At 41.5% G+C, this 16,468-nt stretch overlaps 1 protein-coding gene across 7 annotated transcripts in view; it reads left to right on the top strand.

Moving 5' to 3' along the window:
• Window positions 1–16,468, top strand: part of Ltbp1 (latent transforming growth factor beta binding protein 1) — a 374,971-nt gene that overhangs the window by 319,388 nt on the left and 39,115 nt on the right. For 4 of the 7 annotated variants that reach the window (XM_060364375.1, XM_060364393.1, XM_060364387.1 and 1 more), the window contains 2 exons: window positions 5,126–5,251; window positions 8,923–9,066. In XM_060364375.1, the coding sequence (XP_060220358.1) occupies window positions 5,126–5,251; window positions 8,923–9,066 (270 nt within the window). The remainder of the gene's footprint in view (window positions 1–5,125; window positions 5,252–8,922; window positions 9,067–16,468) is intronic. The other 3 variants (XM_060364381.1, XM_060364408.1, XM_060364400.1) reach the window with 1 other exon arrangement.

Raw genomic sequence — 16,468 nt, 5'->3', positions numbered from 1 at the left:
GAAGATAGAGCATTCATATACATAAAATAAATAAGTTTAAAAAAAAAAGAATCTGGACTGAGGATCCAATAGACTTCACATAGCTGAATTCTCTCTTTTCACCCATTTCAGTAGAGAAATAAGTTGCTGATAAGGGTGTTTGAAGGTTCGATCTTGATACAGGCATAGAAAAAGGAGGAGTGGCCTGATACCTGTCTTTGGAGTAGTTGAGGAAGGTCCTACAATGGGGGTGCCCTCTTAGGCTGCCTCCAGCAAGGTCAGCATGAGTTCCTGAGCAAAGCTAGGAATAGGAAAATCAGTCAAGCAAAGAGTTTACACCATTTTTAGGGTCAGTGAGATCTTATTCAAGTTTGCTCACTGGGCCAGAGTTCAAAGTGAAAAGGTTACCCGAGAATGGGTACCACACATGTAGCCACGAGCCAGATGAGAGAAGCCTGGTGCTCTAGCCAAGAAGAGATAGTGAACATTTTGAGCAAGGGAATGGCATGGATGGGCTTGCATTTTGCAACAGTCAGGTAGAGAGAGGATGGGGTGGTGCAAGACCGGAGATGGAGAAGCCAGCTAGAGTATAAGGAGTATCCAGAAAGATAAGAGGAAGGATTAGGGCAGCAGAGAAGAGTTTCAGAAGGGGAGGGATAGCATTTCAGAGGGGTGCCTGGTGGGAATTGCTAATGAAGGGTACTTAGGGGAGGTCGAGCTGATGTGAGGAAGGCAGTGATAGCAAGTTTGTTTCTCACTGATATGTCTGTTCGGTCTTAGATAAATATATTACCAGGACAGAGCTCAGGCTTTGAGAGAGACTGGGAATCCATCAGCATGTAAATGGGAAACTGAAGAATTGTTCAGTTTCCAGCCCCCAAAAGGCTGTAGTGCAGAGAACAACACAATCTTTGACCAATGCCCATTTCAGGAAGTCCTGAGTTAGCCATGGCCCATGTTAAGTGAGTGAGGGCCAGGATAGAATTCTTCCTCACTGTTACAGTCAGTCAACTAGCTGTAATCCCAGCCTCATGTCAGCATTCTGGCCAGTCCAAACAACTTGATGCATTTGATGCCATGAGGAAGATTTGCTGGTTTAGATGTAAAAGTATTGCACTGAGTTTTCAGTTCAAGTCAGGAAGGCAAGATGGGTGGAAAGGAGGAGTGAAAATAAGGGAAATTTCTCACCCATATCAGGAAGAAGGTTTTAGTTCTCTGTTTACATTTAGCTGTTAGGGCTGGTTAACGCTGATGGCAGAAAATCCAATAAAAATAATTAAGACTAAGAGGTGTGCTTGGGGAAAGGATTGTGGTTGAAGATGAAGCCTTATCATCCACCCCCAAGGACTCTGGTTATTGAAGCTGGGAGTCTGGGAGGAATAGATGAGAAAGGTAGCATGCAACAGATCCCGGGAATTCTGAGCTCCGGAAGACATCACCTGCAGGCCATGGAAGGTAGAATAAGAACAACACTCTTGAACTTGGGAAGAGTGTTCAAGGTGTGGGTGCACACCAGTCTTAGAGGTCGTTGGGGGCTGACCAGGGACTTGGGTGTAGAGGGTGTGTTTCAGTGGAACCCAGTTAGGCAGGTTGTATGTCATTGGGGAAGAAGAGTCTGATGATGGCGATGGTTGACCTGTGTCAAGCATTTCTAGCATCTTATGTTTCCCAAGTCTCACAGTATATTATTGTGCATACCTTTACCATTATTTCTGTATTTTGGATAAGATGTGTTTGTGAGTTGTGCATTCTCAAGTTCAACAAACAGCAGATCCAATATTTGAACAAATCCCATCTGTACTGAGCATCTTCAGACCATCTTTTATTTTTTAGTCTGTAAAAGCACTTGCTCTGCAAATGATTTGGGTTTGATTCCTAGCACCCAAATGGTGGTTCGTAGCCACTTGGGTTCCTCCATTTCCAGGGATTAACATCCTCTTCTGGAATCTGTGGGAATCAGGCACACATGTGGTGCACATACATCCATGTAGGTAAAATACCCATGCACACAAATGCAAGTAAATGTAAAAAATAATTTTAAGTATATAAGAGGATGTGTGGATGCCTGCAGGTGTTTTGAAAATGCAGTGCTAGTTTATATAGAGGACTCGGGCATCCTTGGGTTTAGAAACTAATCACCCGCAGATACAAAGGATGGTACATCAGGAATAAAGCAGTGAGTGTAGACAAATCTTTGTTTGTTTGTTTGTTTTTGTTTTACTGTTTTTTGAGGCAGGGTTTCTCTGACCTGTAACTCACTCTGTAGACCAGGCCAGCCTTGAACTCACAAACATCTGCCTGCTTCTGCCTCACTGAGTGTTGGGATTAAAGGCATGCACCAAAACATTCCACATTAGTGACAGAGAAAAGTAGCAGATGAAGGTGAGATTGAGAAAGCTTTTCCAGGTGCTGTTAACACTTCAGAGGAGGGTGAGAGGAGGAGCAGGGGGAGAGTGACTGAAGGTGCTGGAGAGGATCCACAGGTGGATCAGGGCGACCATAGAGCAGTCGGTTGGAAGGAAACCAGCTTTGAAAGCAGAAGGTACAGCTTTCATGGAATATAAAAAAAACAACTAAGAAAACTTTGATTTAATAACATGCATGTTTCAATTTAAAGTGAGCCAACCTTTTATTCTTGATAATATCTGTGTTGGACCTTGGAAAGGAAATAACAAATTGTTGGATGTGTTTGTTGTGGTTAATTTAAAGGTATGGTCTAATGAAGTTTATTATTGGCCTTATAATTATCACAACAGTATATCTAACCTGCCATCACAATCAATAAAAAACAGAGACACCTGATCGATTTTAGGATAGCCTTATCTTGCCTGTGGCAGAGCAGGTTATTAACCTTCTAAACTACTTTTACCTCCCATCCCCATACCAGGCTACCTCCCATCCAGTTCCATAAATACTTGCTTGCACTCTCATCTGGGCTGCTTCCTCCATCCCTCCCAGCCATGTGCTTCTCTCCATGCCAACCCATTGTGGCTTTCTTCTTCCTTCCTCCTCCTCTTTCTCTCTCCCGTAATCCATCAGTTCCCAAAGGCCATGAGCCTTGGCCACACCTTCTTCCTTCTGCTCTGCTCTGCTCAGGGCAGCCTTTTCATCAGCCAATAAGGGGATAATTGGGGAACATTCCTTCTCATCACATGGTTACAGGAGATAATTCAGCATTATAACAATACCCATTACTGCACAGTAATCAGATCTCAAGGCCCTGAAATCAGCATTTGAATACATAGCAGCAGACCAACCCCCAACATTATCTCTATCTCTATCTCTATCTCTATCTCTATCTCTATCTCTATCTCTATCTCTATCTCTATCTCTATCATCTATTCCCTTCTATCAAACATCCTACAACTTAGCTTTATGAACTTCAGGAGAGAAATGCTCACTCTTACTACAGTTAAATCCTCCACAAGTAAATCCTTATCATTTCCTTTGTAGGTTGTACCTTATCCATCATTTTAAAAAGAAAATAACATATTCTTCACATATATTTCTTAACTGTTTCTTCAAACCCCTGTATTGGTAGTGGTGGGGTAAGGACTGTTGAGTGATGAGGGAGAAAGAGCAGAAAGCCGGGTAGCACGAAGTGTGCCTGGTAGCTTAACAAAAATGGGAAGAAAAGGAGTGTGGAGACCATCCACAGAAAGATAAAGAGAGCCCCCTGTGCAAGTCTGTTGTAACTAAGAGCATGTTAATTAATGAGGGGAAAGCACAAGGCCCCCATCTGTAAGCTCCCATGTAGATGACCCTTTGGGGTAACTGGCATTTTAGATCTGAGTAGATAGAACCCAGTGACACATTTTTTTCCCATGAGTAACTGGGGCCGCCTGGCTCATCAGATTCCTCACAGGTTATTCACGGGGCTGAGTAAACCATTGTTTCTTCTCTGCTACAACTCCATAGTTGGAGCTCTTTTTTAGCATTTACTATATCCCAAAAAACTTCATTGAAGGGGCAGTTAAGGGAAGAGGTTGTTCTTTCAGAAGACCCAAGTTCGAGTCCCAGCACCCACATGGTGGTTTATAACTACATACATCTCCAGGTTCAGGGAGCCTGATATCCTCTTCTGGTCTCTGTGGGCCCCACATCTACACGATATACATGCACACATACAGGCAAAACTCGCATACACATAAAAGTGAATAAATACCTTTTAAAAACTGCATGGAGATTCCATGTTACCTGGTTCAGAAAGGCCAGCATCAAGAAAACAAACAGCAAGTAATGCAAGAATACAGAGGGTGGAGGGTTAGAATTCCTTATATACTGCCAGTGAGAATACGGGCTAGTTCAACCACTGTAGAAATCCTTCTGGAGGTTCCTTGAAAATAGAACTAATAGATGACCCAGATAGAATGACTCCTCATATACCCAAAGGTCCCTAAATCAACACATGATATATCTGGACATCCATGTTTATTGCAGCACTATTCACAATAGCCAAGTCATACAATCAGCCTAGTTGGTCCGTCAACAGATGAATGGAAGAAAATACAGTATACATACACAATGGAGTTTTATTCAGCCATAAAAAGAAAGAAATCATGTCATTTTCAGGAATAGGTGGAGCTGGAGTACATCACGTTACCTAAAATAAGCCAGGCTCAGAAAGAAAAATATCATATATTTTTTTTCCTCATAGGCAGAATCTATATTTTTTTAAAGAAATGGAAGTAGAAGGGCAGCTGTTTGGGAATGCAAAGGGCAACGTGGCCTTGTTATCAGAAAGCCCATTGTTTTGCATAATGATGATACACCATCAGAAAACATTTTAAAAGGTGACAGACAGACAGCACTTTACCCTGTAGGAAAAATAAAGTTGTCTTTGAAAATAAAGACTTGAAAACATTTAGGAAATACTGACCGTGGCTAATTGTGGCAGTCATTTCAGTGTGAAAATATTTCCTGAGGAAAAGTCAATGTTTTCTCATAGACCCCAGTATTTTAGCTACTAAACCATTCTCATCAAAACATTTTATTAATGTGTAAGATGTTTTCAAAGTTCTTTCTGTGTAAACATCATCCTCTCGTTTAATCATGCTGTACAGAGCGCCTTGGCTTATCCGTTCCATACCTGCTGTTTGTCAGTCTGTGTTTATTTTCCGTCTGACGTTCAATGTCTTTTTTGCAGATATTGATGAATGTGTAAACAACACTGTGTGTGACAGTCATGGGTTTTGTGACAACACAGCTGGCTCTTTCCGCTGCCTCTGTTATCAGGGCTTTCAAGCCCCACAGGATGGGCAAGGGTGTGTGGGTGAGTTTTTGGTTTTTGCTTTGTGTCCTCTCCCCCCACATCATGTTTCATATGCTTTTTCCCCCCCGAAAGAAATGAATGTTACCATGTTATCAAAAAACAGTCAAATTTAAGAAGGAAACTTTTCACCATGGTTTGTTTCTATCGTGCGATCTGAGATTGTGAAAAGTATATGTCCTTTGGCCCCTGAAGTGGATAGGGACATTAAGAAAGAAGGGTGTTATTTAAGGCTATTTTTTCAAGGACATCTTTTTAAACCTAGCTGGGTGGGGGTCTATGTGGTCGTTGGTCCCCAGGTAATGAAGCCTGCCATGTGGTGGAGCTTGCCTGTCTTTGACATGCGCCTCCTTAAACAGTGCATTTAAGGAAAGTGCTGGCCCAAGCTGCTGTTTCTGGGAATGACACCAGCACAATAGTGTTTCCGATTATGCAGCTGTTACTGGATAGACAAGGCTGGGAAAGCTCTCATGTCATCAGTGTCCTAGAGTGTCGTCCAGCACAGACCCATGGAGGAGGGCTCACGTTTCACATCAGCTGTGATTTCTGCAAACTTGCTATGAAACACACTTTCTGCTAAAACAGTTTCATGGGGAAGAGGAGGTTATAGAATCTCCATCTTCACAGGTTCTACAGCTTTTTGTTCATTCCTTTTTGAGTGGAGAAAAGAGCTGTGTTCACCACAAGCCAGGTGCCATCCAAGGAGAAGGCAGTGATTTACTTGCTTTGACAATTTGCCAGTCAAGCAGCAGTTCAGTGCCCATCCAGACCTAACCTGGACAGCAAAATCTGTCCAAAACCTTGATTAGATCGCTTGAATTGTAACTGCCTTCCTGGAATTAATTATGGAAACTCAAGTTAATTCTGAATTACAGAAAAAATATTTAGGGAGCAGTAATGTAGTTTTCACAAATTTCCATAAACAACAGCTTATCAAAAACCACATTACTATTCAAGAATTACAAGGAAATCCGGCTGTTTAACAGTGCATCTAAGATTATCCTATGATACTATCTCATAGCTTGTAGCCAGGCCTGGTGGTACAGGCCTATCATCCGAGCTGTTTTGGAGGATGAAGCCTGAAGATTTCAAATAAGTTTAAGGCCGGCTTGAGTAACAATAAGACCCTGTTTCAAAATAAGAATTTAACAAACAAACAGATAAACAAGCAGAAAGGCTGAAGACACAGTTTAATGGTGAAGGGTGTACGTAAGTATGAAAGGACTGTGTTCAGTCCCCAGGCCAATGAAGTAGTGGTGGCATTTGCTTCTGTTTTGACTCACGAGCCTTGATGCGACCCCGGCTTATCTCACTAGCTTTACACCTCCGCAGCTTCCGTGTGTCAGCACCATTAGGCTGCTTGTGGTTGGTCTCGTCACTGGGCACTGTCTTGGCTGTTACTTGCTTCTTCCACTGTGGTTTATCTCTCCTGGGCATAACATGTAGTCTACAGCAAGTGATCAGTATGTGCTTTTTAATTGTTTCATGTTGAAATATCAGATGTTGGCTCCACAGAGCTCCCAAGCACCTGCTCACTGCTCATTCTAACGAGACTAGTAAGTGTGCCTGAACCGTATTTTCCAGTCTGGCACAAAGAACATCACCCTGAGAGAAGGGGTGTCGGCTGTTATTTTGATAAGTTCAATAAATACCTTTTTATTAAAAAAAAGTCTTTTTATAATTTTTTAAGAGATTCTGGAGAGATGACTCAGTGGTTAAGAGCACTGGCTGCTCTTCCAGAGGACATGGTTCAATTCCCAGCACTCACACGGTGACTCACAGCTATCTGTAACTTCAGTTGCAAGAGATTTGATGCCTCCTTCTGGCTTCTGGGAGCACCAGGCATCAACACTGTGCACAGACATGCATGCAAGCAAAAACATCCATACACATGAAATAATAAAGTAATAATATAATTTTTGAAAGATATTAACTGAGTACCTACTCTGTGCACTTCTTCTCAAAAATACTCTATAGCGTTTCAAAGATGAATCAATCTTGTGTCTAGTTGCTGGATGTGCTGTTTCCCATCCCCCGTCATCTGTTCATCAGTAGGACTTAGGTTCAAGTGACATTTCTTTGACATACTCCTGCATGGAAGAATCAGTATTGCATGCTTCTGTGGAGCTCTGTCCTTTTAATTCCCACCATTCCCTGAGGCTTGCGGGGTGTTCTCACTAATTTCTCTGACTTGACTCTAACTTCTGTGAAGGTAGAACTAGGCTTGTCTGACTCAAGATTTCACTCCCACATGGGGACCCTAAGGACTGGGCCTGTGTGAGTAAGCTAAGACACACCCCTTGAACTGATGAATGCAATCTGGTGAAGTAGAATTTCATTTGATATTATAGACCTAAAATTAACAAACGTGAACTTGCCAGTTTATAAAGTCAACTTCTCTAATGGAAATTATGACCATGCTGATTATAAATTTCAATTCCACTTTGCTTTGTGGTACCACATCTTTTTATAAGTGAAACTCAGATTATTGGGTTTATATCTATCTATGGACAAAGTAAAATAGAAAAGTTAGGTAATAGGTCTGAAACTTCAAGATCTACAAACCTGTCTAAAAATAAAAAAAACTAGGTATACAAGTGAAAACAGAATTGTTTTCCTCTCCTGGATGAGGTGGACAGCGGCTTAAACGGTGTAAAGATTCTCAGGGTATGCTTATGAAAGCTGGTGTTTATACACATTAATGCCGAAAGGCTGTGGACATTTCACAGTCAAGTTGGGTACTTTGCTGATTGAGGAAGTCACCAGAAACACTTTTTAGCAGAAAGACAAATGGTACTATTGGACAAGGTCAAATGAATAAATAGCCTTGGGGGGGGGGGGCTATGAACTACATATTTGTGTTAAACAAATCTCTTGACTTTGATTTAATTATATGAATTTAAGAACAGACAAAGGGAACTTTCAGCAAAGTCCAGGTTATACTGTGGACATCAAAAGAATGAGGAAAGACAGTGAAATTGGTCATTCAGTTATTGGACCAATTGGTTTTGCCCGAATGAAGAATGTGCCCTGCAATCCAAAGTCTGTTGTTAATTTGGGCTGAAATGTATTTTCAAGCGTGTAAGTATGTTTCTAAAATTTCAGATTTAAATCTAAGTTTTGATTGCCAAAGTGCCCGTGCTTCTGTTTTTTTCCTTGAATTAAGATGAGGTATATCTGAGTTGTGATGGCACACGCCTTTAATCCCAGCACTCAGGAGGCAGAGGCAGGTGCATCTTTGTGAGTTTGAGGACAACCTGGTCTACAGAACTAGTTCCACAACAGCCAAAGCTACACACACACACCACCACACAAAACAAACAAACAAAAAAACAAAAAACCCTGTCTCAAAAAAAAAAAAAAAAGGTTCAATATGCTGACAAGTGAGGCAGAGAATGCTGGATGGTCACTGTGCTCCCAGTGAGATTCCCGGCGGTTCCTTGAAAGTAGAACTGGAGTTGAGAACCTTATCCCTGTGTTTTCACTGTTCTTTCATCTAGACCAAATTGTGAAGCTCTACCAGCAGGGGTTCTTCCCTGGGAAGGGCGAGGTTGAGGGCTCACTGGGGAGCAACTCCTCTCCAGCAGCCACTGCTGGCCTTAGCACAGCTGGTAGAATAAAGAGCCGTCAGAAGAGAGGCACAGGCCTTACTTGAGCTGTGCTCCCTTCTCCAGATGTCAACGAATGCGAGCTGCTCAGCGGTGTATGTGGCGAAGCTTTCTGTGAAAACGTGGAAGGGTCCTTCCTGTGTGTGTGTGCCGATGAGAACCAGGAGTATAGCCCCATGACGGGGCAGTGCCGCTCCCGGGTCACTGAAGGTAAGTTCCGGTGGCACTTCCGGTGCAGGGGTTGAAGGGTGTATCTTGAGATGGGGTTGACCCAGGCTTAGGCTACGTGTTCTGGAGGTGAGACACGACACCTCCCAACACAGTGGTGCCTCCGACGTGTGTTAGTCGGGTTTACTATTGCTGTGATGAAACACCATGACCAAAAGCAAGTTGGGGGAAAAAGTTTTTTTGTTTGTTTGTTAACTGGAAGCTTATACTTCCAGGTATAGAACCCAGGACGATTAGCCCAGCAGTGGCCCCACCCACAATGGGCGGGGCCTTTCCCCATCAATAGGTCGTTGAGAAAATCCCTTACAGCCTTGCCTACAGTAGGCTGACCCTATGGAGGTATCTTTTAAATTGGGTTTCCCTCCCCTCAGGTGACTTCAGCTTGTCCCAAGCTGACATAAAACTAGCCAGCACAGCACTATAGCTTCCATGCTCTTCTTATGGCTTATCAGTAAAAGAGGGTGCAGGCAATGGCCTTTTTGGTAAAGTGGCTTCTAGTGTTCTTTCCGATTCAGCAACACTATGTGTAAAGAATTTAAAATGGTGAGGACATTTGCTGAGAGTTGCCTAAAGCCTAGATTGCGTTTAACATGGCTTCTTCTTACCAAGTTGCATAACCCTCCTTTCTTGGCCCTTGGGGAAACGTATCCTGACACTTCTCTAAATTAAAAGCAACATACGGTCTCTCAGGGTCTACAAAGACTTCCACTTGGAATTCTTGAGGGTTTTTCCAGAAGTTGGCCTAGAAAGTTGCCATGTTTACATTTGTTTGAAATTTGATTTAGACCATGTTGTCACTGCATAAATTGAAATGGAGAACCAAAAGCCTTCCAGACAAATAACCTTCCAGATTTCAGGTTATCCTTTTAGTTGGTGCCATGTAACTAACTTGTGTGTGTAGGTGTGTGTGTGTGTGTGTGTGTGTGTGTGTGTGTGTGTGTTTTAAGCAAAAGACCAAATGGTCCCTTGTGAGTCAAATAAAATGAAACATAAGCTGTTTTACTTTCTTGTTAAATCTCAGTGTTATCAATCCTCGTACAACAGATTTTACTGTTCATGTATAAAATGGCTATTTTTGTAAGTCATGGGGAATGAAGTGTGACAATGTTTTTATCCTTACAACTTTCTCAGTTATTAAATGTGGAAGGAGAAGGGGTACAGAATAATGGGACACTAATTTAAACATATTGTTTGAAGGGGAGGAGACAGGTTATTCCTAAGAGAAGCTGCTATTTGCTCCAGTAGCCTTCGTGACACCTATATGATAAAGACTTTTACTTAATTGTACCTACAGTACTAAAAACCGAAATGAAAGTCTGGTTGGCTTTAAATAACTGCACTGCCTTTTTCTTCTCTGTCCTTGGTTCCATTTCCAGAGGGATGCCTTACCCACAATTTTATTTGAGATGCATTAATATAGCATATCATAATACTATAGCATTGCCCAATGATCTCTATGAAGATTGGTGGTCATGGTAAAAGTAATTGCATGTGATACAATTTTAAATGAAAAATAAGATATTCCAGCGATCATGCTCAATAGAGTTAGGGGGGGAGAATATATGAAAAACATAATCAGAGGCCTTTCTTGAAGTTTTAGAGATTTTCCATATTATCTATAATATTTTAAATGAGAGAATCAGAGTCTGGTCTACTCCCCTCTTCCTGACTGTGTAAATGTGGTCATCTCCACATCTTTGTGTTTGGGTTCTCACCTATAAAATAGGGGGAGATGTTTCATTTACTTCACAGAACTCTGTGAATTTTGAATAAAACCATAATCATTGAGTATGAAGTGTTACAGTAAAGCCACATCCCAGACACATGAGGGAAATCCATTGTTTGGTATGGTCTGTTCTTAAAGAGTGGGTATTTTTAACTATTTTTGCTAGAAAGTTTTAATAGCGTCAAGAAGTGATTCATTTAGGTCATTTTAGGGTACATGTCTAGACCCTAGAATTTACTACTTCTTTTTTAAAGTGTTTTCTTTCTCATGTGTGGGTGCGTGTGCATGTCTGTGGTGTGTGTGTGTGTGCATGCATGTTATGTATGTGTTCGTATGTGCAGGAGAAGCCAGTGGTCAACGCTGGGAGTTTTCTTATTATCACTCTTCACTGTGTCTTTGGATAGAGTCTCTCACAGGGCCTGGATGTCACAGCTTGAGCTGGACTGGGAGCCAGTGGAGCTCTCAGGACCTGCCTGTGTTTTTCACTCCATTGCTGGCATTACAGGCACATGCTGCCACGCCTGTCTTTTTATCTTTTCCGTCCTCAAGTCCACGAGCTTGTTAAGCAACTATTTTACTGATGCACTATCTTCCCAGGCACCACCCACTCTGGTACTTTAAGCTATAGCATCTCTCTTTAAAGGCATCGACCTGCATCTCCTTTGGAGGTTTTCCTATGACCGAGTCCCCACCAGGTGCTTTGCTTCTCCCCACTTTCACCTTACTTAATGTATTTGTTGTCCATCTCTCTTTCTACAAAAAAAAAAAAAAAAAGTGTCTTCCAGCCAGAGCTATCTGTCACTGCATTGACCCCTTGCCTCTCTGGAGGGATACACAAATGCCAGCTGCTTCCACATTACCACCTCCCACTCACTGTACATACGACAAGAAGACGCTGTGCCACTGTAAAAGGATGCCTCTTCCATCCTAGAACTTAGGTTTGCAGAGGACCAGCTGTGCCTTACACGGAGCTTTTTGGATTTTACTTGTTACTTCAAATGTGACCTTGTTGGCACAGTACAAGCCTCTCACTGCTCATGACAGAGATCCCTGTGATCCAGGATAAGCCGCTGTTGCTGTGACTTCTGTCTCTGAATGTGCTTCTTACTTGCCATCATCCTAGGGTGCTCTTCTCCCAGGTGGCCTTTTCCTAGAACTCTGTTTCATCAGGAGTTCCCTACTTCATCAGTGTCTGCCCATTTTTCTTCTCATCTTTTCAGTTTCTGCTAACATCACCAGTGTCCTCAATCTACCTTCTTGCCAGCCTGTAGCTAGCACAGGTTCCCCTTCCCCCACCTAAAATTTTACCATAACTGACAGAACCAATACAAAACAGCCAACCACAGCCTATAACATAAAGCCCAACTCCATTAGCAATGATGCAGGTTCTTTACCAATGTTTTGGGCATCATCTTTTCAGTGTCTTCTAAGGAAAAAAAATGTATTCATTCTGACAACTACTTGTCACATGCTTTTAAAATGCAAGGTCCTCGGATAATTCCCTCAGTACTCCAGCACCTGTGCAAGGACATCCACACCCATCACCCAACATACCGCTGTTCACCTGGTAATGCATTTCTGTACCATCCTCATCTCTCACAGCCAGCGATCATTCTCTGGTATCCTAACTGATACCCAGTCTCCTAGGTGGACGCCTCCATTTCCCTCCATTCTGCCCACATAAACATAGGGGCAGTATACCTTTTATGCCCCAACCATACCTTAATTTGGTGCTTTTTTTTTCTTCTTAATCCATCATGCAAAACCTAAATTCAGATGTCATTATCACCAAGGCAGCCTTCTCTAACGGCCTCATCCAACCTGTGCTTTGCATGGTGACTTAGGTGTGCATAGTGTCCAGGAGTGAACTCTCTGGCCCAGTGCACACTGCTTGCTGGCCTGACTCCCTATCACACTAAGCTCTTTAAATAGAGCTTCTGGCTATGGTGGCATATGCCTGTGATGCCAACACTTAGAAAGCTGAGACAGGAGGATTGCAAGTCTGAAGCCAGCCCCAGCTACCCAGAAGACATCCTGTGTCATAGACACTAAACAAAACGTGAACAGGAACTGTGTTGGCATGCTTTCTTAAGTGAGTTATTCTGTGTTTTTGTTTCTAGACTTCATATTTTTCTCTTCCATCTAAGCTTACCACCTTTAGGTAGTCTTACTTTTTCTTCTATGTCACTCCACATTCCTGTTGTCAGTGACTTCTGGAATTCTCCACAGCTCTCTCCTGAATCCCATTTTCAAAACCAAATTATACCTTTGCCTTGTTTTACAAGTTCTTGAGTGAGAAAACTAGAAAAACTCTGTGTGTGCATCTCTTAAGTTCCGTTTTTACTGCATTGTGAGGTATTTCTCTGGAATTGCCTTACTCTCAAAAGTGTGAGGTGCTATGTTGTAATGAACGCCTGTTGTAATTTTCAAACCAGAGAAGAGTATCGAGTTTCCTGGGTCTCTCTGTTGGGAGTAATTGACTGAACATTAGCACTATCTTGGAGATTGATAAATAGATCCTTTCAGGGCTATCAGCAAGTGTGCACTCAGTTTACTCACTCTTCTGCCACAGTACTCTTCGCCATTGTGATCCTTTGTCTTTAAAGGGTATGGAGGTTAGCTCTCAAAGACTTTCAAATCACGATTTTGTGTAAGCGGAGTGGAGGCAAAGGGCTCTTGGAGACCTTCAGAATATACTGTAAATATAATGGACAGTGAATGCAAAGATCCATTTCCACATTGAACAAATGAAGTAAAATCATCCCAGGTCATCTCACCCCATCCAGAGACTCTAGGATCAGACATGTATAGGAGAGACAGAAGAAGGAAACAATCTTCACAGGTGAACATCCACACCTTCATCAGAGGAGCCAAAAGAGTGCAGACAACACAGCAGCTACTTCCTGTATGGAGCAGAGGGCCATGTTCATGTCATAGGGGGCCATGCAGACTTCAGCAAAGGTCATCTGTGCCCTCTCCTCATTTCTCTCAAAGAGAGTAAAGAAAAATGAAAACCAGAGCAAACACAAGCAACTTTATGTTCTGTGATGTAACATTCCAAAGAGAGGTGGGCACATGATGCCATCCTGGGCTTTCTCCTACAGAAAGTGAGGCTGTCATTCCCTGCCCCATCCAAGGAGTGCAGTTACTCTGTGTCTCGCCTGAAAGGGCTTTAGTAACAGTTCCTCCAAAACAGGACAACCCGAGGCTGGGGGTGTGGTTCAGTAGAACACTTGCCTAGCATGTATGGGGTCTCGGAGATCCCTGTTACCAAAACCAAACAAAAAGAAACATTGGTGTAAAAACATCAAAAACAGATTGATGTGTTTGCTCTCACATATACACACCAGTAGGCTGAAGGTGTAAAAATTGATCTCCATCCACAAATGATAGGCCAGATAACAAATACAAATGAGAAAATAAAATCTAAAATTCCCCTGGGAGAAGTAATGTTTCTTAGAAGTCTGAGGCAGGGGATGCAGCATGCCAGTTTTACTGATAAAGCTTTTAAGGAAAAGAACAACCATTCTCTTCATTCCTAACACGTTGCATAACCATTGATTTGGTCTTAGAAAATCATTTCTCAATGGAATCTGTCTACTCCTGGCAACAGTGGTCTAAACTCACAGAAAATTTTCAGAAAAACTACCGTATGTGAATATGTGTGTATATGTGTGTATGCATGCATGCATGTATGTACACACACACACACACACACACACACACACGCATTGTACACACACATGTCCATGTTCTCACACACAGACACACACACTGATCAGAGATTTTTTATTCCAGTGGAAAAAAAAATGCTCCAGGAAATTGATGGTTTAAAGGTCAGGAAGATGGGGATGTTGTATTTTTTCACAGAATGACCTTTATGGACCAGTTTTTGAAAAAGAATTTGTGTTTCTTTCCAACATGGATGAAGGCTTGCCTGACTCTCCATTTCAGCTGTATAAACACCGAAGTCTCAAATAGCTTGGAAAGAAAATAGGAGCAGCATTTGGGAAAAAGAAACTGAATAATACAATTGTATTGTTGATCACTTCTCTTCTGTAATAATCTCTGTACCTCCTTCCATCGCAAGACAAAACACAAAGATAATTTTATGTCTTTGTTTCTGTGATGTAAATGTAAAAAAGAACACAAAACAATGTACATATAAATTATATGTGCATATACATGCTTTGATTTAGAATGAACACTTTTTATTGTCAACATCAGAGCTCTTCTACATATTACACTTTTATTAAAAGTACTTAAACATACTCTAACCTTGTACATAAGGAAAATATTATTGATGTTTTTTTAGGTACAAACTATAAAGTAAACTTCATCGATAAAACCGCTGCTTTCCTGATTTATATTTTTAATACATTACTTGCTAGCTACCATTTTTTAGGAACAATGAATAAAGTGAGTAAAACTGAATAGTAACATTGAAAGTTTATTAAAAATATTGTGGGAAACATTTTTAAATTTTCCTATAAGTTTTCTGGAATTGATTTGACAATAATTTAAAGTAGTTATTCTTACTTTTCCCTAATAATTCCGTTTGGAGCCGTTCTGACCAAGATGGCTTCCATCAAAAAAGGCAAAATAGAAGTTCATTCTGCGCGTGTGTGAAGCAAGCGAGCTCAGACGAGGGAGGTGGTGGCTTCACCAGGTTCAACCACAAAGATCCAATTTGAAAGCACCTTATAACTGACACATGGGAATCAGCATTTTAGTCTTGTCCTAGACGCTTGGTCTTGTTTGAGGTGTCACCTGCTGTCCACACTAGTTTAGAGTCCAAGCCCACAATCTGTGAAAGAGTCATCAGATAAAGTTCCAGAAGGATCTTTGGCATGCTTGTTGGCACTCTGCTGAGAGGGTAGCATGGATTGGACGGTCTTTTGGTTTCTTGCTGGCTTTGTAAGAGGAAGGCAGGCAATAGTTTTTCTGATGCATTTTATCAGCTTGTACATTAGAAATGACCTTAAGCTGCTTAGTATGCTATTGAAGCTCATGATCAACTTGGCCCTGACAAAACCAACACATAGAAAACCATTGTGAAAATAAATTATTCCATGGCCTTATATCATGACCTATCAACCTCAAAAGTGGGTAAGTTTGTGTTAACTTTTTAGCCTTCTCACTGGTAAGTATTCTCTTTTGTGGTTTCCTTGTACAAAATAATCAGAAATGGACAGTTCTAACGAAAACATTGCATTGACAATATGCTAGGTAACTATGATAGCCCTCGTTTGTTCTTGCAGTAAAAAACGGTAACTGATAAAGTGGATCACAGTCAATCATTTGGACTTCATAGCATTTGTCGGAAGAAATTATATTACTCTCCAATCACAATATATTGATCAAGGATATAAAGACAACTCAAATGTGATCGTGATCGTGACGTTATTTATATTTGAGTAGACTTTGTTTTGTCATTTGCAGTCTTTCTTATCACCCTGTTAGTATAGTGTCATAGAGAAAATGAATCCTTGACAATGGTGTTTTCCTTGAGGACTTATATGAGCAGAACCTCCACCCAGGCTTGCAGTCCTACACTACAGCTTTGCTCACAGCTCCCTTCTGGATCAGATATTTGCATCATTTAAGTAGTTTTTCAGTGATAAAAGTGGTCTGATGGGCTCCAGGATACTGTGTTAT

The sequence above is a fragment of the Meriones unguiculatus genome, chromosome 1 (genome assembly GCF_030254825.1).
Source record: "Meriones unguiculatus strain TT.TT164.6M chromosome 1, Bangor_MerUng_6.1, whole genome shotgun sequence".
Lineage (NCBI taxonomy): Eukaryota > Metazoa > Chordata > Mammalia > Rodentia > Muridae > Meriones > Meriones unguiculatus.
This window is presented reverse-complemented; position numbering and strand designations above follow the sequence as displayed.